We start from the raw sequence: 25,971 nt of genomic DNA, 5'->3' as shown, positions 1-25,971 counted from the left end.
TTGTAGTGAGTAAACAACAGTGCCAATATGGAAAGGAGGGTTGGACGAGCCTTGGGCGCCATGTTGTAGCATGAGGTGTTCAGGCCCATGGCAGGGGTTGGAACTGGATGATCTTAAGGTCCTTTCCAACGCAAACCATTCTGTAATTCTATGAATAGCACCAACATCTTCCATCTTCCTGGCTTGGTTATTTTATGTTGGGAGCCAAGTGTGAAAGTCCTGCAGACAGCGTGCGTCATGGAATGTGTGTGGTGAGCCAAGCCTTCACTGGAGACAGGGTGAGGACAGGCCCCTGAACAGAGCGGAAGGTGACTCTGAGGGGGAGAAGGTATCAAGGCATCTAGTCACAGTGTCCTAAATGGGAACAAGTCTCTCCCAGGAACCATGGGGAAATCCCGAGTTAGCTGTGGCCCACCAGTGTGGAACAAGGAATCCCAGAATTAACCCTCTTGGAAGAGGCGTTCAAGCTCACCCAGTCCAATGGTTCCCATCCAGTCCAATGGCTCCACTGCTCCATGGCACTGAGGCCTCGTCTCCACGCTGTGTGAACACTTGCAGGGATGGTGACTGCAGCCCTGCCCTGTCAGAGGGAGCAGCTTCCTGCAGACCCCACTGAATGAGCGGGAAAGAGCCCCTGTGGGACTGTGCTCCTCATGGGAGTGAGGGGAAACCCGGGCAGCGCCCTCTAGAGTGAGGGCCATGCATGTGCAGCGTGTAAGGGAAACCTCAGCTACAACAGTGCACCTGGGCTCATCTGCCCTGCAATGCATGTGGATCCTGCTCTGCTCCACCCACTTGGCTGCATCATGAGCCCCTCCATGCTCGACAAGTGGGGCATAATCCTGACTGGGCCTGGGACACAGAATCAGTCACAGAACCAGCCGGGCTGGAAGGGCCCTGTGGAGATGACCCAGTCCAACCCCTGTCAAGGCAGGGCCACCCAGAGCAGGGCACACAGGAACGTGTCCAGGAGGGTTTGGGATGGCTCCAGAAGGGGAAGCTCCACATCCCCCTGTGCAGCCTGTTCAGTGCTCTGACACCCTCAGTGTAAAGAAGTTCTTCCTCATGCTGAGGGGACACTTGTTCTGTGTTAATTTATGGCCATTGCTCCTCATCCTGTTGCCGGGCACCATTGCAAAGAGCCTGGCACCATCCTCCTGGCACCCATCTTTGAGATACTGATCTGCATTGATGGGATCCCCTCTCTGCTCTTCTCTGGACTAAACCAGGCCCAGCTTCCCCAATCCCTCCTCATAAGAGCCAGATGTTCCCAGCTGCATCCCAGCCCTGTGTGTTTCAACAAGCCCCAGGGCAAATCAGGAGGTTCCTCTTCATGGCCTGAGCAGAGGAACTTGAGTCAGACAAAATGTGAGCATTACAATGTCTTAGGGCAGTGAAAGGCTTTTCAGTGCCTTTGATTTATATCCCCTGAGCTCATGGAAATTCTCTTAAAGAAAATAAAAGTGTCCGTGGGCTTGTTATAGCTTTAATCATTGCTAAGTGCCTGTATCAATTGAACAGCAATGGGATTCAGCACAGCTTGAAGCCTGTTTAAGCAGGACAAAAATCTCTATAATCTTTTAGACACAAACTCAGCTTCTTGAGTTTGTGCTATTCTCACCTGAAAGCCCATTGCTCACATTGCAGCCGAGGGCATCACTGAACACCAGTAACTTCCAGGCCTTTAATGATTGGGGTTGCTATTCTGTGGCCTCAACTGGCTTTTAAACTGAATTAAAGCAGTCTATGCAGCACCCAGCAAGATGCCATTGCATGGCTGAGCAATGCTGATCCTTCAATGTGGATAGAAGCTACAGGCAGCAGATCCTGCTGGTACCGAAGGAAGGCAGGGCACGTCTCAGTGACTTTTCAATCTGATGTGGAGAGTGGCCAACAGATGTGTTCAGGAAGCTGGGAGCAACTGAAACAGGGGAAGTTCAGGTTAGATCTAAGGCAGAAGCTGTTCCCTGTGAGGGTGCTGAGGCGCTGGCACAGGGTGCCCAGAGAAGCTGTGGCTGCCCCATCCCTGGCAGTGTTCAAGGCCAGGTTGGACACAGGGGCTTGGAGCAACCTGGTCTGGTGTGAGGTGTCCCTGCCCATGGCAGGGGGTTAGAACTGGATGAGCTTTAAGGTCCTTTCCAACCTAAACCATTCTATGATTCTATTATTTCCCTCTCAAGCTCACACACATCCATCTCTAACCTATGAGGCTGTCTAATCTTCTGAATTACTGCTTGACTAACCCCTCCCTCAGGGTGCTCTTCTATCATTCCTTTGCTCTCACCATCTGCAGGGGTTTTGGAGTTTCTCATTACCTTTATTGCCTCTCAGCAGTGGGCTTTTTCCTCCCTCAGGAAGGAGGATGCAGGCTCACAGCACACCTCACATCTGGCCCTGCTGGAAAACACAGGATCTTTCCTCCTTACTCCATCCTTTCACATTCATTACACATTTTGTATTAGAGAGGAGAATTCAAACCCCTCTCCTGCTCCAAATACCCAAACCACCCAACATTCAAATCTGCTTTCTTGGAATGCCAATAAAAATCAGCACATTGAGGTCTGTATTTTTCATTTTGAGCAGTTTCACCAGTTCCAGCAACCTTAAAACCTCCAAACTTTCCAACCACTTCTGTGTCTCAGCATTTAAAACCCAAACCTGCTGATGGCCTCTTACCTTGCTTTGACCCAGAGATGTAAACAAGGGATCGAGGATTTATCACCCTAAAAGAACAGGACAAGAGATGAATAATACACAATGATGCAGCTTTTTCTGTTATTTTATTGATTATTAGTGAAGAAAATCTTAGATTTCATCTTTCTGATGTGTTACAATTGCTTTCTGTGGCGGGTGGACAGCCCCGACTCCTTATTTAAAGGCTAAATAATACTTCCCCATTGCATGAACACTTTAAGTTCTCATATGGTATTGCTTTCTCCCTCTGGGTATAGAAAATGGTCCATGAAGTCCATGTTTTGTTTTTCCAGAATCAACTGTTATTCTATCTACTGGTTTAAGATACATTCAAATAAAAAGATACTTAAATTCACTTGCAATAAGTGCACACATACAACAGCAGAGAGAGCTGATGACATTTTACTGAAACACTGTAAGTTCATAGAATAAATAGAAGTCTTCAAACACATGCAGAAACTGCCCCATGTGTTTTCCCTTTCTCAAACATACCCTTAGTGTCCATAGCACTACTGCAGTAACTACTTCATTCAGAAAAGAGACCAAACCCACCCACCTACCTCTCGTCACAGAGACTAAAAGACAGCTTCAATTATACAAGAAGTGATCAGTGCTAATGATTTAGTAACAGTCTGGTACAAACAGTAATTCACGGCAAGAACGTGTAGTGGGATAACGGGAACAAATAGGGAGCTTGGTTCAGATGCCACAAGAAAGGGATGTTAAACCCTCTCCCTTCACTCTTCTCCATCTCCCTTCTGAACAAATGCTCTAGAAACAAACTCTTTCCAGTCTATTCAGTTTCAGGATATTCCAATTCTCTCTACAAGCAGCCAGCAGAACTTTGGGAGAAGTGGAGAAGAAACAACAGAAACAAGGATTGCTTGGGCTGTAGCTAAAGGCTGTTATGAGGCCTTTTGTTTCCCTTCTGATAAAGCAGGGGGTTATAGGTTTGGTGTTGGGAGGTATTTTTTCAGTTTAAAAGACTGTGAAATAAAGTGCTTCCCACCTTTATACCTCTGCTAAGGTCCAACTGGGCATGAGGAAGGTTTCTCTGATAACAGGGAATAGGTGGGGAATATTCTCACCCTAGAGACCAGTGGGCAACTACAAGCTGCTCTTTCCAGCTTGTACCATTCCATAACTAAATGAGTTTTGTGGTTCTTTGCCAAGGTTTCAAGGACACACCTTGTTCTAACACTGGTTTTGCTACATGTGCTTCTGCAACCTGCCTCTGTCAATCTGTTCCATGGCTTTGACTTGTAGGAAGTCATTGCCACGTTTACCTCCCAAGTGGTGAAAGCTGTTCTCTTTGGGGGCACTGACAAAGCATGTTTCAGAGGCAGCACCACACAGGAAAGCATTTTCCCCTCCACAATCCAGTGCAGCATTGAAAAACAAAAGAGAAGCCAAAACAGAAGTCACACGGAGAGCGTGTGTGCCACAAGAAACAGGAATATGTTGATGCTCCAGGTACCCAGCAGGCCTGTCGACCTCAACACAGGATTGCTTCAAGTTTCTCATCTTGGGGAGGAGGGGAAGACAGAACAGAAAAATGCAGTTCCATCCATTCAGGCATAATAAGCAGGCACTCCAGTAACTCATCTACAGAAGCAAAATTAAAACTACCATGTTAAACTGAGTGCTTTTTGCTTCAACGAAGCACAAATGCTCCCATGCTTCAAGTGATGTACCGCGAGGTCTCACGTAACACATTCAACAGCTTCCCATGCACCTCTGACTCAAGTTAGGCTAGCTACAGGATTCACGTTGTCCTAGTCAAGTTATTTAGTGTTGCTTTTATTCTTTTGTGGTTTCTTTCAGTGCATCTTAGAAAAAAAAGCTTTTCAAAAGGTTAGTGAGTTCCCTTTAAGAACAGCAACCATAACACAGAGCCTCTGCACTCAACTGAGCAGTAAAAGAATCCCATTAGTTACAACCGATCTGGTACATATTTACACATTTTATACAAAGTTTACACATTTCTCCCATTAGGCACGAAGTTGATTTGTCAAACTCAAGAGGCAATGAAGGGGAAGGAAAAGGAGATTGGAGAAAGAATCAAGAGTACTCGTATTTAAAAAGACAAGCTGTAAAAATGGAGTCCTTCACCGTAAGCTAGTTTGCTTCGGGAGCTTGGTTCCCATGAGGATCCCCGAAGTGAGAGATGTTGGGCCTTTCATCTGCATGCTGGAACCCACCATGGTGGGGAAGCTCCGATTCCTTCGGATGCCAGTGTTGAGCTGGATGCCCCCAATGGCACTGGTTACAGCAGGGCAGCCCAATGGGAGACCGTCTGGTGCCAGGCCTCCAGGAACAAAGGCCCTCACTGGTCCTTGTGCCCCACAGAGAAGAGGTCCCTGGTCCTCAGTTAAAGGAGGAGCTGATGTTTGCCCTGAACTCACAACTTTGGCAATACCAAACCTCTTGACTTTGTCCACGAGATTAAGGTTGGAAACAGACACATCAGTCTGACTCTCACTGTTCCTGATGTTCTTTTTATTCCTCACCTCCTTCAAGATTGAGCTAGCAGGCTTCGAAGCCAAGAAGTTGTCGTAAGGTGGGCTGGTGCACTTGAACTCAAAAGATGGAGGGGAAGAAGAAGGTGTCTGCATAGGTGAGTTGGGAGGAGTGGAAGGAATGATGGCCATCTTAGGGATGTACGTGTTCAGGAGGGTGCCCTTGCTGGCTCTGTCCCAGCTCTGTGGATTGTACACTGCTGCCGAGATGCCCCTTTCCTTCAGGAGCCACACCAGCCCCAGGGACGTGCTCATCGTCGTCGTGGATTCCCGGAGGTTAGTGAAGGATTCGGCCAAGCTCAGGCGCCGCGGGGTGCAGGGGGTGGCCACCGGGGTGCCTTTCAGATTGCCAATGCTGCCACCAGCTGGAGTAGGTGCTGGGTTAAGGCTGAAAGCAAAGGAGCAGGCAAATTATTCTCTCCACTATGGAATGAAAGTTTACTTTGCAAGCAAGACTTAACTGCCAGCAGGGTCTTTTATCCATTTTGAGGGTGCACACAAAACTGCCAGTTCCCAGCTCCTCAGAAATGTGATGACAAGTGCAAAAGCATCACCTCTTCCAAAACACATCTCTGCACTTTGCATGCATGAGATCGATGCATTCCCCAGCACCCACCACCACCTTTCTTCTGATAAACAAAGTGACAGGTTCCTGATCAAAACCTTCAGTTTTTCTTCCTAATCTACTGGCTGTCACAACCTCCAGTTGCTTCCATGAGACAAGGATACAGGGGGACTTGACTAATGGTATAAGCAAGACAGATTTACCTTCTGGTGTCACTTTGAGCACAGAGCTGCTAGTCTTTAGTGCTGCTGGGTCACAGCAGAGACAGCAGCAAGGGAGGAGGGGAACATACTTGTTGGAAGTTGGCTCTGTCGCCAACACATGCTTCTGTAAAGTCAAACCCTTCTTACGTGGAATTCATTTTCACTTAAGGGTAAGGGGATGGAGGATCTGAGTTTGGATGGGGATGCACAATGGTGTGAATTATCTTCAAAGGTGATGAGAAAAACAGCTTCGAGCTCTGTCAGTTGGCCAGTGGGTAACTGACAGCAGCAAACCAAGCATGCAAAGAGCCACCATACTGTTCATCTGGTAAAACATTCATTTCTATAGTTTGAAACATTCCTAACTTGTTCCCCAATTCCAGTTCTTTCTGCTAAAAATAAACTACATAAAGGCAGTGGACAAGAAAGTATTGAATGGGCAACACTGCACATTCAGAACAAGTGACAAGCATGAACGAGATGATCTTAAGGTGCTTTCCAACCCTAACTATTCTATGATTCTATGACATACTGATGTTTAGTGCTCTCTTAGGGCATTTTGTTTTCTTAAGCACACTACTGATAGTTATGAAAGGTTAGGATTTCTTGAAGAGTATCAAATTGCATTCATTCTGGTGATCACCCTCTCCCCAGAAGCTGCCCATCTGACTAAACACAGACTCAATGCAATTCCAAAGACATCCCAAGTCCTCTGTGCCAAGTTTGAGATCTCATGGATGCTGAGGGTTGAGTGTTTCTGGCAGTACAGTGCCATCCTTAAAAACCTTGTTCCTAATAGATCAGGTTAGCCACAGCATGTTTACCTATGGATAATCCCCACTCAATTTATGGAAGTCCAAGGTACACCATTCACTGAATAAGGTGTGTACCTGGTTATTCCAGAAACAAGGCATGTGGGACATCCACGACACTCCAGATTCATGTCTATTTCGGAGAACCCCAAGGGTTCCATTCACCTTTAAAAAAGCTTTCCAACCGTTCTCAAATGATGGGTTGTACCACATATACACACATGAAAAATGTAATTCCACAGCTGTATTTCCTAGGCATGGATTTGTCCCCTTTGACATCATTTAAAGGCTCTTGAACAATGCAACACCTGATGCTAACAGACAATTCACTGACCTGAGAGCTCACCATTGCTCAAAGAAGGAATCTTCCCCTTCATCTTGCTAGGTTAGCAAGTAGAAGACACTCAGCAAAGAGGCAGACAAAAGCCAAAGCTAGTGCAAGGGAGCAGGAAAACCAAGCAGCTGAGAGGGGAAGGAAGAGGGGAAAGAATGGGATCTTCCCTTTTCAGCAGAGCCATGCTGTTGGATGGGCTTAGCCATAACATGCTCCTTAAAGTTGGGTTTTCTGTACCAAGAAATGCATCAAATAGCCACACTGAGACAATCTGGCTGGATTTCCATGTATAGAGGAGACACAGGCCAATGAATGAATTGCCTCCTTTTTGTCCATATGGCCAAATGAGACTGGAATTTGCAGTCTCATTTCACCTTACGTTAGTGAACTCTGTGAGGTTAGACACCCTGCTTTGAGCTGAGCTTTCTGATGAGCTTAGATCATCATCTAGTAGTATATAAGGCACTCCATAATTCAGGAAATATCACAGATGCTATGAAGCCCCAGGTCAGGTCTCTCTCCATGGACCAAGATGTGACCAACATGATCTCAACAGTGATCTGGAACTTCTACCATAAGCAAGTGAAACTGCCAAAGGATTTTTACCCTGCAGCTGTGATTGAATGAGAGGAATCCCATCTATTCCTCCCTGTAAATGGTAATGTAAAAATGATTGAGAAAACACAGAAGTCTTGAAAAGCACAAGGGAGGAAACAGGAAGAGAAAGAAAACTTCCTGCATGAACTGACTTTCTACAGAGTAGGACCAAATACATTTTGGAAACCCAGATACAGGGTGTTCATTATCAGGCTTCTAAGATATTCTAGCCACAAGATTCAAACTGCAGCACTCCAATGGCTTATTACCTCCAAGAGCTTCATTCTTTCCAGTCACACAGATTTCAGTCACACAGATATTCAGACTAGCAGTTCTACTGCTTTGTCAGCACAAAACACACTACAGAGCAATTAAAACCCCCCAGACATCCCTGCTGGAAAGCAGTTGTTATGCAAGTGTTGCTCTTTTGTTTGTTTGAGCATTTTGGCATTACTTTAACTGGGAAGTATTCTCCCCATTAAACTGACCAATGCTGCAGAGCAGCCTGGACACAGACACACAGGAAGACTCAAACTGGCCTTAACAACTCAGCCCAGTGACAGTTTCAGAATTAGACTGGGAACAGAAACACGTAAATGAGCACCTCATTTGGCAAGAGGAAATTTAGTCAGGTTAGAGCATCACCTGGGTTAGAGGCTAGGTTAAAATGCAACCAGGTAGGCAAATACCAAACCTCTTTGGGTTAGCTGGTGCCACACACACTGGCATTCCTTGGACATGGCCCTGCCAACTGCTGCTGGCAGTGTTGCTCACCCCCTGCCACGCTGGATCATAGTGTGTGCCCTATCCCTCCTCTCAGCATAAGGAGGCATAATGCAGTTTCCTCGTCCTCCTCACATGACCTGTGAAGAATCGTTTACAGTTGGTAAGGAGGAGCTCCTTAAACATATCTGCTGAAAACATCACACTGTTTATTTCCCTCTTCTTCCTCCTGAATGAATGATGAACTTCAGTTTAACTAAGGCAGCTGAAAATATAGTGCATTTAGCTGTCAGTATGGCACCTTTGTTAGATTTAGTAACCAACCTAATTGAGGAGTTTATTATGACCATAATCAACAGCAGTTCAACAGCAATAAAACAGAACTACAACCATTTAAAAGGATCTCTTGAGTAACAGTGTGAAGAAGAATAAATTCAAACCAGACAGGCCATGATTAACTATGTTCAAAACAGGAAGCAGAAAAGTTACATGGACTCATTCAGTTCCTTTCCACCTCACAGGTTTTCATATTCAGTAATACCCTTGCTTTTCATGCACTCCTTAGGCAGTCAGTGCCCACCTCGTGTCTAAACAAACCTACACACATCAGCTCTGAATGGGGACTCCCCAATGGTATGCTGCCACACAGGAGCTGCAAGGGGCAGAGAAAGCAATGAGGCATTGTCCTTCTGAACAGAGAAAACATCCTTTAAATACTGATTTGCTAAGAAAGGAAAGTTCCCTCTTTAGGTATGAAATTCAGTCCCCCCTCTGGTTCTCAGACCTTCAACTATAAGGCTATCCAATTGCCTTCTGTGGACATGTACTGCTTGTACATGCCAACTGCTGTTATTAAGCCAGTTCATTAGTTCAGTCTGGCTACCATGAACTCATTTCCAACAATTAACACCAAGGAACAAAGCAGACAACTCCCTAGTTTTGACTGAGGCACATTTCCTTTTCCTCTCCTCATGTATTTCCTGCCTTTCTTTACCTGAGCACCCCTTTTTCTTCTGCACCAAAGATTCAGATTTACCTCCTTGGGAAAAACCACTCCTATTTTTGGTGAGACACCCCATTCTGAGCAGTCACACACGAGGACTACAACTAGTTTGGTATCAAGGGTCTGGTTTGGATATTGGAATCTAATTTAATTATTGATCCTGCAATATTTTAACTGAAGACAACAAAAGTTAAGCTATTTTGCTTGGCTTTCTCAACCATTACACACACCTCTGAGAAAATCAGGTTTTGAGGTAACGCAAAATAGGAGAAATAAGCTGGGGAGCGTTGTAATTCACCTACTGTTTTTGCTTATGCCATTACTTTGCATTTGGTTAGAGGGAAAACTGATGGAGCTGAACGCTTTGCCATCATGGGAAACCCTTACCTTGGTGTGACTCGTGTGAGCTCATCGGAGGGGTGCAGAATGCGGCAGGTGGTGAAGGTGAAGGTGGAGTTGGTTTGTGACATGCACTTCCCAGGATGAGGTACTACATTAAAAAAAAGCAAATTCTTTGCATTTTACACAGAAAAGGGGAAAAACCAAAGTTCCATGTGCTGGTAAGACAGATGCAAGAAGTGATGAGTTACCTTGGATGGATCAATGCAAGCAAAGTGAAATACACAAGTGCTACAGTATCCCAACAAACACTTGTGCTCCAGAACAAATGCATCCAGGACTCCAAGGCCAGTGTTAAAAGGGTCTGCTGAACCTTGTCCATGACCACTATCACTGCAGTAAGCCTTGCTCAAACCAGGTTCAGGCAATGCTTGAAGTGCTAGGCCTCATCTAAACTAGCAACTTGCATCAGTGGGAAGTTACAAGCAGCAATTTCTAGTACCAGCTCAGGAGCACTAAGATCTTCTGAATGCTTTTGCATTTCAGCTTTTAGATTGATCCACAACAAGGTATCCCCATTACTTCTCAGTAGTGGATCCAGCTCACTAATGGGAATATAGATTGTTGGGGGGGGAAAGGGGGGTGGATGGACACATATCACTGTTTCTGTCTCTGCCTTTTCACATCCCCAGGAAGGAAAGCGGTGTTTTTTTGGATCCACTACTGCCCATCTGTGACATTTCTCTTGTGCATGTGTTTAGGTCCTTTAAGGCCTATCCTCAGCTGCATGACATAGCAGGGTTTGAATATTTACAAACAGTGTAGGAAATCATTTTCCCAACAAATGTGGCTGTGAAGATGCTGCTCTCAGTACATCAGTCATTTGGGGAAGAAGCAATACAGCTCAATTTAAAAAATGAAGGACTTAGGCCAATTGCCTGCTCCTTAGTAGAGATCCTTCTGTGGATACACTAACCTGCTATAGAAGGCAGCTGTGGCTATTGCAGAATAGCTACAAAATTTAAGAGCCATGCATCTGAAAAGCTGGTTGAAAACCACCCAGAGTTAAATATCCCATCAAAGATATCATGATTGCATAGGTTCTTACTTAGTAACCAAACTCAGCAGTGGTCAAAAGACATGCACAATTAAAACCCGTGTGCAGCTCCCTCCCTCTCCATCCTACCCAACCCTCTGAGCCATTCCCTGATTAAGCCCCGTTTCAATATCACAGTACACAACTATTCAACACATTGCAAAGGACAGACAGACTGACCAACTAGACCAGACACCACCTTGAACTTCCAGAGATGCTTAAGCAGAAGCAGAGCAAGTCTTAATTGTGGCTGTGTTCCCTTTTTCATATAGAAAGTATCACAGCTCCAAAACAGCGTGTGCAACTAGGTACTCCTTTAAGACAACATCTAAGCAGTGTGTGAAGGGAGAGCATGGGGAGTGTGAACTGTGGAAGCAGAGGTGGCTAAGCATAAAATGTGAGGCTATTTAGCACTGGAATGTACTGCTGTACATTAAAGAAAGGTATTTCTAAAAGCCTACTGGAGTGTTAGGTTAACACACTCAAATGCTAACACAGCATGACATAATAACAAACTCTACTTCACCTCCAGAGATGGTAATTATGCTGCTTCAGGAATCCAGTTCCTTTAGAGGTTAGTGTGAGCACTATAAAAGCTATTACAAGGGAGCACAGCCTAGCAATCATGATTCTCTCCATATTGTAGAGAGTTAAAATCTGGAGAAAGAGCTCAAATAGCTGGACATGAAAAAATCAGTTAATTGCAGAAAACAAAGGACTTCAACAGAAATCAGGTAGAAACAAAGCAATTATCCCTGGATGATGAATAGAGAACAGAATAAAGCAATGCTGGTTTAAGACTGCAAGCTCAACCCAAAGCACACAGCTGGAATACAGTAAGTGCATTTCCCCCATTTGTGATATCCATTGGGAATCCCCCCAGACTGGAAACAGGCACACTGAAAATACACAGCTGCGTTAGCAAAACCAAGACTCATTGCTCTTAATGAGTCAGCGATAGGAGAAGGCTGCTAAAAGTAGAGAATCACCGATTGTAATAAGAAGAAATGAATCAAAGCTATTGAAAAAATCATCCATTTCCAATGATGTATTCCACCCTCAAATACCACTAAAAAAGTCCTGTACCAGCTGCATCCTCCATCAGTCAACAATGGGGTGTATCACATTGCTGTAGCATTTTCCATCCTTTGGACACAATACAAAGAGACTGAGAATCTGTGGCTGTAAATGAACAGAGTTTATAAGATAAAAACAAAATGATTCATTCCTAACCTAGTAATTCACATAAGAATGGCCATCTGCTGAGTTGGTATAAGGTTGTGAGGAAGTGATACATAAGGTTATAGCAAGAGACTATCATCGCATGTACATACAGCAAAGTATTATTTTAAACATAAACGTCTGCTCCAAGTGACTGTCTGCAACCAAATGTTTTATATGTTTTATTCTTTTTCAAAGCAGTAGTAGATGAACAACGAGGTTTTGTATCTGCATGAAAAGATCTGTACATAATTCAGTGTTTAACAAACGTTACAGAAACATCGTTTAATTCCATCCATCAAGAAATCACAAATTAAACCACTGGTGCCTTTGTCTCCTAAATACAATCCAAGCTAAACCTTTGATTGCTGCTGACCATGTTTTGTCTCTCAGTAGTTAAGGATTTTTTACCTTATTTTCTCAAATGATTTGTAGGCATTTTGGGAAATATGTAAAGCATTAGAGCTGGAAGAGACTCTGCCCTGTAAGCACACACACTGCTGTAAAAAACATCGTTTAAAATGCTACAAAACAAGCAGGTACCAGTCAAACTGAAGGCAGAGAGCTCCATCTTCTGGGAAAACAGAGCTTTCCCCACTCAAACACAAAGCTACAGAGCTACGTAAAACTCGGATCCAGCTGCAGTACTCACGAGCTTATGGGCCATTCTGCTTGGTGCAAACAGCACAACAGAGGTGTTTAGGACATGACCACAGGCTCAGGGAACCCTCAAAAGGCCATTTTATCTGGGTTTTCAACCAATTGGTTCAGAGGAAGGTATAAAGTTACAGGAAGCAAAGTAGTGGCCAGAAAAAGGCATCAAGACAGAGTCTGAGGAAGATTTGGAAGAGGTAGCAATGCCAAAACACCATTAACTTTCACACCATTGGCTCCAAACTCAGATTTGCTGTGATGCCAGAAGGACAGTGAGGAAGCAGAGAGCACAGAGCGGTCAGTAAATCTTTGTGTTTTATATAAACACCTATTGTGGAGAATACAAATTTATTCAAAAATGAACTTTAAAACAACAAACTAGAACTCTTGAGTGTCTGACTCAATCCAGACTGGCACAAAGGTAACGTTTCAGTCCAGCTCTGAAACAAGCCACTCTGCTCATCATTTCTTTGGCATGTTTTAAGAAGAGGAGAGAACCTGGTTCCCAGTGGCATTTGGGCATCTCTTCAGCACTGACTGGCAAGGCAGGGAGAGAATGACAATAAGGCTGGGAGAGTCCTTAGAGCAATAGATGCTATATAAAGCATGAGAAGTTATTTTATTGCTGAACAGAAACAAGACCACTTCTGCCTGCTTTGGAAGAGGATAACCATTAAGAGGCACTTTCTTTCTCCACTGTGATTATCTGGAATGCAAGCTATGGAATCACCTTTTCCCAGTCTATGTCACTATCTCCATCCTTGGGCAAGGTGAAGTCCCTGAAAACTAGGTTACAGAACCCCATTAGGTTCCACAGGACAAGACAGCTGCTTCAGGTACTCTACATTTAGCAGAGTTCATCCCTGGGTGACCAGAGGTGAGAGTTCTGATACCCAGTGCTACAGACAGCATACAGGGAATGCTGAAGCAGGATTTTCTTAGCTTTCCTCTGGTGATTGTCTCCCTCTCATATGTTTAAAACCATGAAGCACAGATGTAAAAAGACTTCAAAGTATTCAATGTGGCTTCAACATGAGCTGATGCAGCCCAGGGTGCCCAGATTAAAACTGCAGCATTCTAAAAGCCCATACAGAAACTGCTGACAGACTTTTCTTAAAGAATAACTGTGAAATAGTCATGCCATTCGAAAATAAAATATATCTAAATATGCATCAAAACCTTAGTTCTAAGAATTACAATATTCATTACTTTTCTGCACAATGGTAACCTCTTAAAAGCACATATAGCAATCCTGCTCAAAGTAACTCAAACATAAGACATTCATTATGTAGTTCTGTGAGCTTAGGCACCTATTTGGAAAGATCTCCATGTCATGGTTAAGGTCTAAACATGAAGTACAAGAGGGCTGACCTGGTAATGCTGTGCACATGTCCGTTCAAAGCAATCCACCAGTGGAAGCAGCAAACATAAGTACTGAAAGACCAGTTTCATGCACCCAAGGCCAGCATGCAATTAAGCACATGCTGAAGCATGTGTAGCCCTTCCAACTTCTGAGTGAGCACATCCACAATGTTATTAAGTGCTCTGAACAGATCAGTTTTGGTTGGGTGCTTTCTTTTTGGTTAAGGGAAACCTAAAAGGCAATGCATTATAAAAGAAACGAACAAAACAAAACCCCAAAGCAAACACCCCCCAAACAGGCTGTATTTTATCATATACTACAGTTTCTTTAAACTCTAAAATCACAAAATACTGAGGTTACAAAAAACACTGTTCTGCACAAATGACTTGTCCTAGATGGTATGAACATGACTGGCATCCTACAACTTCTTTACCATTTCAGTTGTGTTGACACTCTGCACAAGAGATATACAAATTTCAAGCTAATTCCTGCACATTAGGCTAAAACTGTGATTCCAGAATTTACAATCTTCCATAAAGTTACTCCATCCCACACACAGTATGCAGCAGTGAGAAACTAAGTGCAGGTCATAAAGTAACACGTGTTAACTTCTGAAATGCTCAGTGCCATAATCGGGATATAATCTGCATCTACAGTGAGGAAGTTATTTTATACACCAGTGGATACTACAGGTTTCAACACAGGGACAAGAGAATTCAAGGATCATTTAGAATGACTTCTGACTTCACCCATCACTCAACAAGAAGCAACTGATAGTGTGTTCTGAATGATTTTGGCAACAAGAAACTTTGGGCACTACAACCAATCTTTGCTCTCCTGGATGTTCAAATGTTGGCTTCTCTTGGCCTCGTGTACTCTGCATGCCCACAAAATGGCATTCAGAATAGCACTTCATAGTACTCTGCCAGAGAACATCTCATCTCCAGAGCAGAAATGGTTAAGATACAAACCTCAAAGCATACATATGGAATGAAGCAGACACCTGCCCAAAAGACTTAAGCTGACTTACACCTCTTGGAAATGGTCCTTGTAGGCACTGTACTTCCAAAGACATTTTGTTCTCAGGTTAGAAGACCTGCAACTCCAGACTAGCATACTCTGTGGTCTTCCAATAGCAACTGTAGGGAGATACTTGCTGGCTTTTATGAACTTCTTGAACTACGTATTTCCACAATGGAGCTCTCCTGGATTACAAGCATAAGCACTAAAGATGGCTTCCAAGATATTTCTCTCCTTCCACATTCACAAAGCTTATTCTGTACGTTGCCAACTGGCATCTCTGGAATCATGGAAGCAATGAGGTCTATCATAACCTTGTGCTTGTGACAGTGCTCTAAGGAACCACAAGGCCACACACGCTCTTACCTGCATGGCATTTCTTATAGAGAAATCAAGGAGAGGCAGAAAGAATGCTCTTTCAACAGGAGCAATGGCTGCACAGTAGTTAAACACAAAAGAAATTCATAAGCTAAACAGACATCTCTGCTCCCAAAGGGTATTCTTTAGTGGATCCTAAAAAGCTCTGCCACATTAGTGCCTAGTCTGAAAACATCCACAATTATCTTTTCTTTATATGCTGCCTGACAAATGGCTTCAACAACAAGCAGATATAGCAGTGCTCTGGCTCCACTGGAGCAATGCAACCACCAGGGATGCAGTGACTCATGGATACTCCTAAATCCTAAGCAGCTGGGCAATTTGAAGGAAGTGTCTTCATTGAAAGCAGTTAAACAGAAACAAAAAGTCTGAAAAAAAGGAGTTCTGGTAGGTTTTTTATTCTGGACTAAATATAATCCTTTATAAGTAGCAAATCTTAATGAAGACTAACACTCCTATAGAGATCATTAGAACAGAACAAAACCCCCCAAACAGTGACAAATAAAAGGAAACCACAAACTCTAGCCACATCTATAGTCTGAGAACCTATAACCTTGTGCAACTGTAGACTGCAAATACCAGTTTCAGAGAATCAAATAACTTGTGTGTCATTTAAAAATGTTTAAGTCTTCATACAGTATAAATAGGAAGAATTTAATAGTGTGGTGAAGACAGAATAAAGGAAATGGCATTTGTCAAATGTCTGCATAAAAATATCCTTCGAATTATTTATCTCAAAGGGAGTCACTGTATCTGAGGTAACTGAACTGAACTTGCACTTGGGTTTAAACTTGAACAGGGGACATTGAGATGAGCTCTTAGGCACAAGTTCTTCCCTGTGAGGGTGCTGAGGCGCTGGCACAGGGTGCCCAGAGAAGCTGTGGCTGCCCCATCCCTGGCAGTGTTCAAGGCCAGGTTGGACACAGGGGCTTGGAGCACCCTGCTCTAGTGGAAGGTGTCCCTGCCTGTGGCAAGGGTTGGAACTGGATGAGCTTTAAGGTCCTTGCCAACCCAAACTATTCTGTGATTCTATTTCTTTGCTTGATTTTTCAAGGCACTTCCATTTGTTTCAGCACAAGCAACCTAGATGAACCTTTTGTCATCATTTAGTCTTTGGTTTTTCCCAAAATACAAAAATCTAAAGCATAGCATCATGTCTTATGAACACTCAGAAGAATCTCTGCACTATAAACCTACAAAATACATAAAATCTATGCATTATATACACTGAAAAGAGTGCACTAAATACACATAAAAGTTACATAAGTGCCAAACAAAGCATCGTGAACAAACCACTTCCTTTTAGCAGCCTTCTCTTATCAAAATAAGGTAAAACATCAACCACAAATGCTGTTAACTGAAAAAAAACAAACCAAACCAAAACCTAAATGTCAAATTAAAAGATTATTAAAGAAAGGATTTTTGAGCCAATGTTAGAATGGTTACATTCTGCACACATTAACGTGCAGATGCTACACATAACGCCACACTATGGATGCTGTTCTGGACAGATGTGAGAATGGCCCAGAAATCCATATCCTGTAAAGATGTCAGTTTTACTGGACTTAATGAGTTTCCCTCACCAGACCCCTCATCATCGTCAGCCGTGGACTCCTGCATCTCCTCTGTGAAAGCCTGAGATTGGCGGGGGTTATTCTTGTTGTCTGAAACAGTCACTTGTGCTTGTGACCTCTCACCTGAGGTCTCTGTGTGCTGAACTGGCGTCGAGGTAGTTAGGCCCTTGTAAGAAATGTCACCTGTCTCATCTTCCTCATAGTCATTAAGGCAGTACACTTCATCCAGGTCCAGGTCCAAGGTCCTGAAGCCCTTAGTGACAACCCCAGGCCTCGGGTCCAGGATGCCGCCCAGATGAGGCTGAGCCAGCTGCTGCCAGTGGTGCAAAGTGGCAGAACCTTGAAATGGAACAAGACAGACAACCAAAATAAATCAGCCATCAATCCAGGACCTGAAGGGCAGAAAATCCCACTTTATTCATCCAGAAGACCAAAGGATTGGGAGCTCCAAACCTTTAATGTTTCTGGCTTTAATATTGCTGCAAGGCAAAACTGTTTCACTTGCTCTTCAGCACTTCCACATTAATAGCAAATAAACTGATTGCATCAGCACTTAGGTGAAGACTGGTAGTAAAATGTGGCACTTATGTACATCCTCTCTCCATCAATAGTCTCATCCCCCTAAATTCATGGGAGTAAGCACAAGCAGAAAGACTTTAACAGTTGATCTGAACACCATCACAGAAAGCTCTAAGAGCAACACATACCACATGTTCTCACACTAAGCTCACACTAAGAAAGATGCTGCAAACATGCCCAGATTTACTACTGGTGTCTAACAGGGCAGCAGTCGCATAGATTGTACAGCAATTTCAGCTTCCTATGTTAGAAAGACACAAACTTCAGGCACATGTAAGCAGACACCTCTGACCTATACATCAAGTCTATCTCTAGCAGAGCCCCTGTGGTACAAGAACTCAACTACCATGTAACTAAATACTACCATACCTGTAGCTTCGTCCTTGGCAGAAAAATGTTTGGAGGAAAGAGGTGCATTTCACAGGGAAAAGCATTCAATATTCAGCATTCAATAGGAGACAATGAGTCAGAAACAGCAATATATCAGAGGAGGGTTTATCTGATACCTCAGAACACTGCTCACAAGGGCCTACATTATCCTATGCCCACACCAATCACTACTGTGTGACTTAAACCTACACATTTCTGGTCCTATGACACAAAGAAAACACCTTTATTTCACTTCTACCAGTTCAGAGCAGTTTTTGTTACGTTGTTCTTGTCCCCTCTCCCCAAAGCAGAATACTGATTCACTCACCAAGTCTCACCAATATTCAAAGACCGAGAAAGCTGAACTTGTTGCATGGTGTATGTAAAAATCTAACCCACTGTAATAACTAGGGAATCCCATGGACTGAGAAAAACTGTCATTTCATAATAAATATATTGCATTATAGGAAGCTTATTGTAAGTGGGGACAGAAGAGGGAAAAAAAGTCTTTTGAATGATTTGGATCAGTGAGTAGCATTTTAATTCATACCACTTTTGAAAATCTGCAGTTTTTAGCTCAGAATAAATGACCTGCTCTATCAGCTTGAATACTGACCCTGTCTTACCCCTCTCCCTTTATATAAAGTAAGTTTTGAGAGACTAAAGAGGACTGATACACTTCAGGCTCAAGAAGTAGAAACCATTACAACCCCAAAACAAATAACTGTAGGGAAGAGACATCCCCATAACTTGCATTTATTTCTGAACTGTCACAAAGGTCGAGGTTTTTGATTCTTTATCTGTAAACCACTCCAAAATGTGGAGAAGTGCCAGATATTGTCAAGCCTTAAGCAAGAAGTCGTGTTTTGCTGTATGACAATACTCTCAACAACTGAAGAACCGAGATCAAAATCTCTTTCTGTGATGCGTGCATGTATAAATCCTGTTGCTGATTGATTTCTACATGCAAGCTTCTGCAGATGTAATCTTTTTCACCTTAAAGCTCACCAAAACTTATACTCAGAAAAATCTCTGCAGAGTACAAGCATTTAATTGATAATATACTAAATCTTTCCCATGGAAAGATATTCACCTGCATTTACAGTTCTACTGACGTTACATGTTATTAGTTTCCTCTGGAAACTGGAAATCAAAGTTGCCTGAGTTTCATCACAAAAAGGACGGTACCAGAGTTTAATCTTGATCTCATAAAAACGTGTGGAAGGAAGATTCAAGTTTGCCATACAGAAAATCAACACTGCAGAAGGCAATGCAACACCTGTCAGCTCCCTCATGATTACGAAAAGAACTCAAACCCAAATAAATTCAAAGCAAGCAAAAGTCAAATGAAGAGGGGAATGCAACACCTTGGCCTATATTTTGTCCCAGGCTCCTACTAGACAGTGTCATACATTATGTTCTCCTGAGTGTGCAACAGTGGGGCTGCCAAGCTGAAGCAAGAAGAAATACATAAGCAAAATAAGTACTTGATCAGAGTAAATGAAATTTGGGGTTCTACTCCTGATACCTGTGTGATCACATGTACACTACAGGGGTCAGAGGAAGCCTAGAAATTTGTGATGTGTTGCTGCCACAACAGCAGTGATGTGGGTAAAGACAATCAGTTCAAGGTTCTAGTTCTGCAGGACACAGGGAGGGCTGTTTTGTGCTTATGGCTGCAGCTGCACAGTTTAAAACCAAGCCAAATAAAAAAGTCTACTAGACCATAACTAAAACAAATCACATCCAGCAATCACTATTTGACTAAAAGAAAGTATGGGATTTGAGGTATTTTTAAAGGTGCAAAAGAAGATTCATTTCTTATTGCTGCTGTCACCCTGTTTATTTTACTGTGGGATTTCAAAGATTGCTTTAAAGAAGTAGAAGCCATTAACTGGAAATTTATTATAGAAATGATTTTTATTTCTTCCATTTTACAGCATAAGCTGTACAGGGAAATGGGAATAAAAAGGTACAGGTACTGATTACAGTCTGCAGCTACAGCAGAGGATTTTGCCCCAATAGGCTGAAAGTATTCATGAAGTTGAAAAAACCTCATGAAAAGTACTCAGGAATAAAACTAAGCTGAAATGAGGAACAGAATTGTAAACCTGTATTTAATAAAGGGTAACAAACACTAAACTTATGAAACAGGCAGACACAAATATACTACAAATGAGACCTAAAGCTAACCAGAAGTACTTTTAAAGGTGTGACAATTTGAAGGACAAAAATGACCCAATGAGAATGAACAAAACCAGGAACAAAAAAAGCCCCAGACAGAGAGAAAGATGATAATGACTTTAAGAGTTTATTGGAAGAAAAAAGCAGATATAATGGGATGGTGACAGAAATCTATTACAGTGGTAGCAACCAGTAACTGCAACAAAGCTGGATTATTCCTTCTCTCATGTGGTACAAGAACTTTTACGACCATTTAAAAAGCAGTCATGAAAACAAACTACTAAAATGTGCTAAACAATATGGACTTGTGCACTGTGCCTAAGGTTTCATTTGAATATGGAGATACAGCACATCACTTGAGGACACAAGAAGGGTTATTTTTGCTTCTGAGTATGTGCCATGCTAAGTGCTCCTTATAAATGAAATAAATTTGTTCTCAAAAGACCAATAAAAGGAACTTTTGCAGTTAAAACAAGTAGACAATCTCATGTAACACGAGAGTTATGTTAAAGGAAAAGAGAGGGAGAAACCAAAGTTAAACCATGTAAATATCAAATCTGTAAAGTGCTATAGGAAAACAGCTGCATTCAGTTTAAAACCTGAAGGACTTCACTGAGCTAACATCCAGCAACAACTTGAAACAACTGAAGAAAGCCAGGCAGACTATATTAAATGTGCTGGGTCAATTTTGTAAGATGGACTACAGAAATGCACCTTGAAATAAAGCTCTCACCCTACATTTACCTATATCTTGCCTTTTTCTGAGACAATATATGGGGGAAACGATTTTAAAAACCCCAAACTTATTCCACACATGAAACCCAAAGCCATAGAGACTCATGTATGGCCACTCAAATTCCCAGTTAAAGTCACAAACAGCTTTATTGGACAAACTGGACTATTTGAAGTATGTAAAGGTATTTCCAGACACCTACTTGCAGAACTGAGATTTGATGAACAAATATTTCTACTGCTAAGATTTCAGGTACTCAACAACTTCCTTTCCTAAGTATGAAACAGCAACATTAACATTTAGATTAGGTGTAAAGCTGCACTGCTTGTGTGGCCTGCAACATTTATTCTACTGTCTTGGCTGGAATTGTGTCCTAATTTTAAGGCTTGTGGAAAAACACAGTAGTTAAAAGATTTCAAACCAACAACGTGGAGTACTGTCTCTAAAGTAAAAAGAATATGTGTTACAAAGATGTCCTGCTTTCTGGTGATGGATAAGAGACCACAAAGAGTCACTAAGAACAACAGATAAAGGCCGAGGCCCTTTGTTATCACCTTCTAGTGGTTTCACAATCTGAAGCTTTTCAGGCAGGTAGGAGCGAGTGCTGATAGACATTCCTGAATATCCAGTGAATTCGGAAAACCTCGAGTGAGTTCCCAGCGACATGATGCTCTCTGTGGGGGTAATGGAACCACTATGGAGTTCACCCTTTTCTGCCAGTTCCCGCAGCTTCCTTTCCTGCTCTTCCTCAAAGAACTTCCTCTCCGAGAGGTAATTCTCCCTCCTGAGGGACAGCCTCCGAAGGGCAGTCTCTAGGTCACTGGAGCCTGGAGTCCCTGGAGTTCCAGGTTTCTTCATCCTGTCTTCATTTCTAAAAGGTAACAGGACACACACACACATACACACACACCCCCAAAGAAAAGAGGAGGGGAGGGAGAGAAATAAATACTTAGAGAAGCTTAAAACTTCCATATGACAATTTTGAGACATTCACCAATACCTTTAAATTACCATGTCTGGGAACTTGCTACTTGTCCGGAGAGCTGAAAGGCAAACACCAATAAATTCTCTCTTTCATATTAAACCCAATTTGAATCCTAGCTCCTGTCTGGAAAAGCTGCGCTTTCACCTCTGTTGAGGAAGCTCTGAAGTAGAGATGTCTACTTGTTGTGCATATTATGGTTACACAAACTCAAGTAAACAGGTCATACCTTACAGGGCCAACACTGCAAGAATACCAGTACAAGTCACATGAGTATATTATGCTGACATATATAAATGAACATATATGTTCATTATGTTCACATATATGAACAATATTCATTGTTTTGAGCTATTAGGTAGATTTCACTGGAAAATATACATAGCATTGTGTGGAGCTGTATTGGGAGAAGAAACAAGTCGCTAAAGTGCAAAGTTCTGATTGGTTTCATTCACAAGTTGTCATATTTGGTAACCTACACATGCACACTATTTATTAATTTAATTTTAGGATCAAAAGAGTTAGCAGCAGCTGCAACTTAGATCAGAACTTGCTGGCATTAATGTAAAATGGTGCAAATCTAATTTGGTTTAAGTGTTGACCCACAGTTCCGAAGACAAAGTGTAGTTTTACATCATCTGGGGATGCTGCAGCTCAGAACAGGCACAAGCTACAGACACTGATACACAGTACTTCCAAAAGGATTTCCTTTCTAAATAAACTTGAGTGCTCAAGAACTATAAACACAAAATAAATAACTTGTGAAGATGTATGTCACTGTGTTAACTGCACAACCTAAGACAAAAAGAGGAAAATAGAAACACTTTGCCTTTATATTAGAGACAAAGCAAAAGCAAAGTCCAGTGCTACAGTACTGACCCGTTGTCAGAGGATTCTGTCTCTAAGATGATGCTATTGGTCTTGTTGTCTATTGTAATGTTAGAGATGTCTCCCCCATAGAAACTGGAACGTGGAGTGCTGACACAGCTAGACATGACTGAGTTCATAGCAGAGGATTGGTTAGAGCCTGGGATATTCATTGGTGATGGAGTCATGGATCTCTGCTTGACAACTTGGTTGACATTTCTCACTGTCTCAAAGACGCGCTTCTGATGACTGTAAGACACAGACACAGTTAATGTTCACACAGAGCCTTCATACCTTAAGAAAGAACAGAGGAATAGGTAACAGCTTGTTAATGACCCTTCCTATTCACACCTCCAACAACTACCCTGTCTCTATAGCTTCTGTAAAGTATTATGCAAAAGGCCTCATACTTGCTACCATCTGGTCATCACATTCAATCCATCAACAAAATACTTCCATTATCCTAGATTGCTTTAGGCAAAATATTTGAGAATTATGTACATAATTCTCAAATATGAATATAATTCTCAATTATGCTCAAATATTTGCAAAAATAAATGAAAGGGCATTTATGTACACGAGCTACAAACACCTTCAAGCCATTGCATGAAAATAAGTTCTTAAACAACAGAATTGTTCTCCATTCAATTCTAAACTATGAACTGGCTAATCTAGTTTAAAAGAGAACCTGAATTTACTCTACTGAGTACCTCTATGCTAGCAAATCTTGCACCTTTCCTTTTTGAAACCAGTTTCCAACCCCCTTATAATAGACCAGGAATCTAGAGAGAGGCTGCTAAGGCTGGAAAACTAATTTCTGACCTACTTCTGCAGTTCATTCTTTATAACTGTTGTCCCGATATCATGACAAACGGTGTTCATCTGCTTCAAGATTAAGATCAGATGATGCTTCAGCAGAAACTGCTTGACAAAAACAATCTTGCCCTACATCATGCTACAGAAGTGCCACTGCTGCTTTGTTTTACGGTTCAACAGTTGCTGAACACAAGAACAGCACACCCCCTCCAGCTTAAAGGTAACACTGCCAGGGTAGCAACCAAGTACCAACCACTCTGAATCCCTTTCTGCACTGGTGTTCTCCCTATAAAAACTGTATTAGATGAATAATTACCTGGTAACTTCTATTATAAAACCTGAAGAGAGAACCTGAGGAACTGAACTCATCCCCTAATCATTAACTGAAGAAATTATACAAGAAAACAAACCTTTTCTCATTCTCAGCACTCAAAAATGAGGAGAAACTCATGATAACACAAAGCAAAACCCTCTCTATATATAATATATAGGCATTTTCTTTTGGCAGCTTTAGCAGAAAATATAACCACCCCAATAACCAGACAATTTATTTTGCTTTCTACCAATTGCATTCTACCAGAAGTATGTCTTTCTAAATCCCTAGCTCAACCATTCCCTGTCTTTTCCTCTCTCATCAAATAATAATTAGCTTCTGATATAATCAGTCAAGAAGGAACCAATTCTTTTCAGTCGTACGCAAAGTCAGGAGAGTCGGGTTCATCTAAATGCAGTTCTTTCCTCATTGACCCTTCTATCTCTGCTGCCAAAGAATCCTGTTAAAAATAAGCACAAAAGAGAAACAAATATTATAGTATTCATAGGTTGTCATTGCAGAAAATAAGAAATTACTTACAAAAATCATTAGTAACTAATAAAGTGTCATTGCTGACAAAAAAAATGTTTAAAAATGAAAGTTGACTGGAAAACTGGAAACTAATGGGTGTATCTAAATCACTGACACATTGCAGCTTAGCTTCATACTGCTACAGTGGTTACCATCCAAAACCATATAATGTTGTCAAATACCCTAAAATCACATCACAGCAACAACAGAACTCAGGTGCCCCAACTTCCCAGACTGAATTCCCCACTCAGTAACATCCATCTTGCATGTATAAAGTTTTGCTTAATTAGTTTCCATTTAAATTAAACAGATAATAGTTTTCCCTTTCACATTATCCACCCAACCCACAAAAAAGACAATGTTCTTAGCATAAAGCATTCTAAACTTCCCCCAAAAGGGTAAAAGGTGACAGGCTATCTATGTTTCACTACTGGTCAGTATTGTTTTACTGCCTAAATGTAGTCAAGTGCAAGATTTAAGTATCAAACATTCACAAATCTAAACCATCTTTGATCCCATGATTCAGTATTTGAAAGGAATTTTTATACAAAACACACAAACCTATCTCAGAACAAGAAAACCTTTTACTGCTTTCAACTGTATTTGTGCAAGTGCTACTTGCATTATTAAATGTCTGTACTTCAACCTGGCCTGTGCTCAGTCTCAGAAGGGAACACAAAAAGCCAAGCTAACTCTTAGCTGACAATTCAGTTCTTGTGAGCACAAATCTAATCCGTGTTGCTCCTCAGCAGTAAGATGAGACATGGCTAAAGACCACAAGGGGCAGCTTCTACGGCTTGATTACATTAATGTAACTTAAAAGAAGCTTCACTGATGTCAGTACTCTCAGAAGTAAAGAAATTATTGTAGATACACAGACAAGCAGAGCCAGGCACTAAGCTTACCTACACATTCTTATTCACTCTTTTTTTCTCCTTTGTTTCGGGGCACTGCATATTCCCCATGCTTTTAATGTCATGGGGATGTCATAATCAAATGAAACCAGGTGAACAAAGTTGGTAACACCAGTCACACTGCTGTAACTGATGTTGCCATAATACATATTAGCAACTAATATTCTTTTAATGAACCACTGAATTTAGGGTGACCCTCAACCAAGAATATATGTGCAACCTACTCAAGTATCTAAGAACCAGAATGTATATTGTGACTAGAAGAATGCCAGGTTTTGTTCTTAGGTGTGCTTACCATAGGGAAGAGACCGAGAGAGTGGTACCGACGTGATACAGCATTTGGCATAGTCTTGTTCCTAAGGTTTTTCAGCTCTTCTTGAGCCTCATGAAGCATTTCCATGCACTCTGCATACTTGTCTTCCAGCTCTCGCAACTGTAATGTATAAAAAACAGTTCAAGACCTTATGGGCTGCACTGTCATCAGAAAAAGCCTGCAAATTCTTTTGATACTGGTAAAAGATAATGGTAGAGGGAACAATATTATGCTTTAAAGGAAGAGAACTCCAACAAGTGAATATCACTGAAAAT

At 42.0% G+C, this 25,971-nt stretch overlaps 1 protein-coding gene across 6 annotated transcripts in view; it reads right to left on the bottom strand.

Annotated features, from left to right (window-relative positions):
* Positions 1-3,409: 3,409 nt before the first annotated feature.
* The window catches only part of TRAK1 (trafficking kinesin protein 1), a 123,174-nt gene continuing 100,612 nt past the window's right edge, over positions 3,410-25,971 (bottom strand). For 4 of the 6 annotated variants that reach the window (XM_034063808.1, XM_034063778.1, XM_031045211.2 and 1 more), the window contains 7 exons: positions 25,679-25,816; positions 24,322-24,398; positions 22,822-23,058; positions 21,515-21,831; positions 17,105-17,434; positions 9,838-9,940; positions 3,410-5,601 (listed from right to left, as the gene is read on the bottom strand). In XM_034063808.1, coding sequence (XP_033919699.1) covers positions 4,803-5,601; positions 9,838-9,940; positions 17,105-17,434; positions 21,515-21,831; positions 22,822-23,058; positions 24,322-24,398; positions 25,679-25,816 — 2,001 coding nt within the window. In that variant the 3' untranslated portion in view covers positions 3,410-4,802. The remainder of the gene's footprint in view (positions 5,602-9,837; positions 9,941-17,104; positions 17,435-21,514; positions 21,832-22,821; positions 23,059-24,321; positions 24,399-25,678; positions 25,817-25,971) is intronic. The other 2 variants (XM_034063896.1, XM_031045210.2) reach the window with 1 other exon arrangement.

Source organism: Melopsittacus undulatus, chromosome 1, assembly GCF_012275295.1.
Source record: "Melopsittacus undulatus isolate bMelUnd1 chromosome 1, bMelUnd1.mat.Z, whole genome shotgun sequence".
Lineage (NCBI taxonomy): Eukaryota > Metazoa > Chordata > Aves > Psittaciformes > Psittaculidae > Melopsittacus > Melopsittacus undulatus.
Note: the sequence above shows the minus strand (reverse complement) of the source record. Positions and strands in the feature narration are given on the sequence as shown.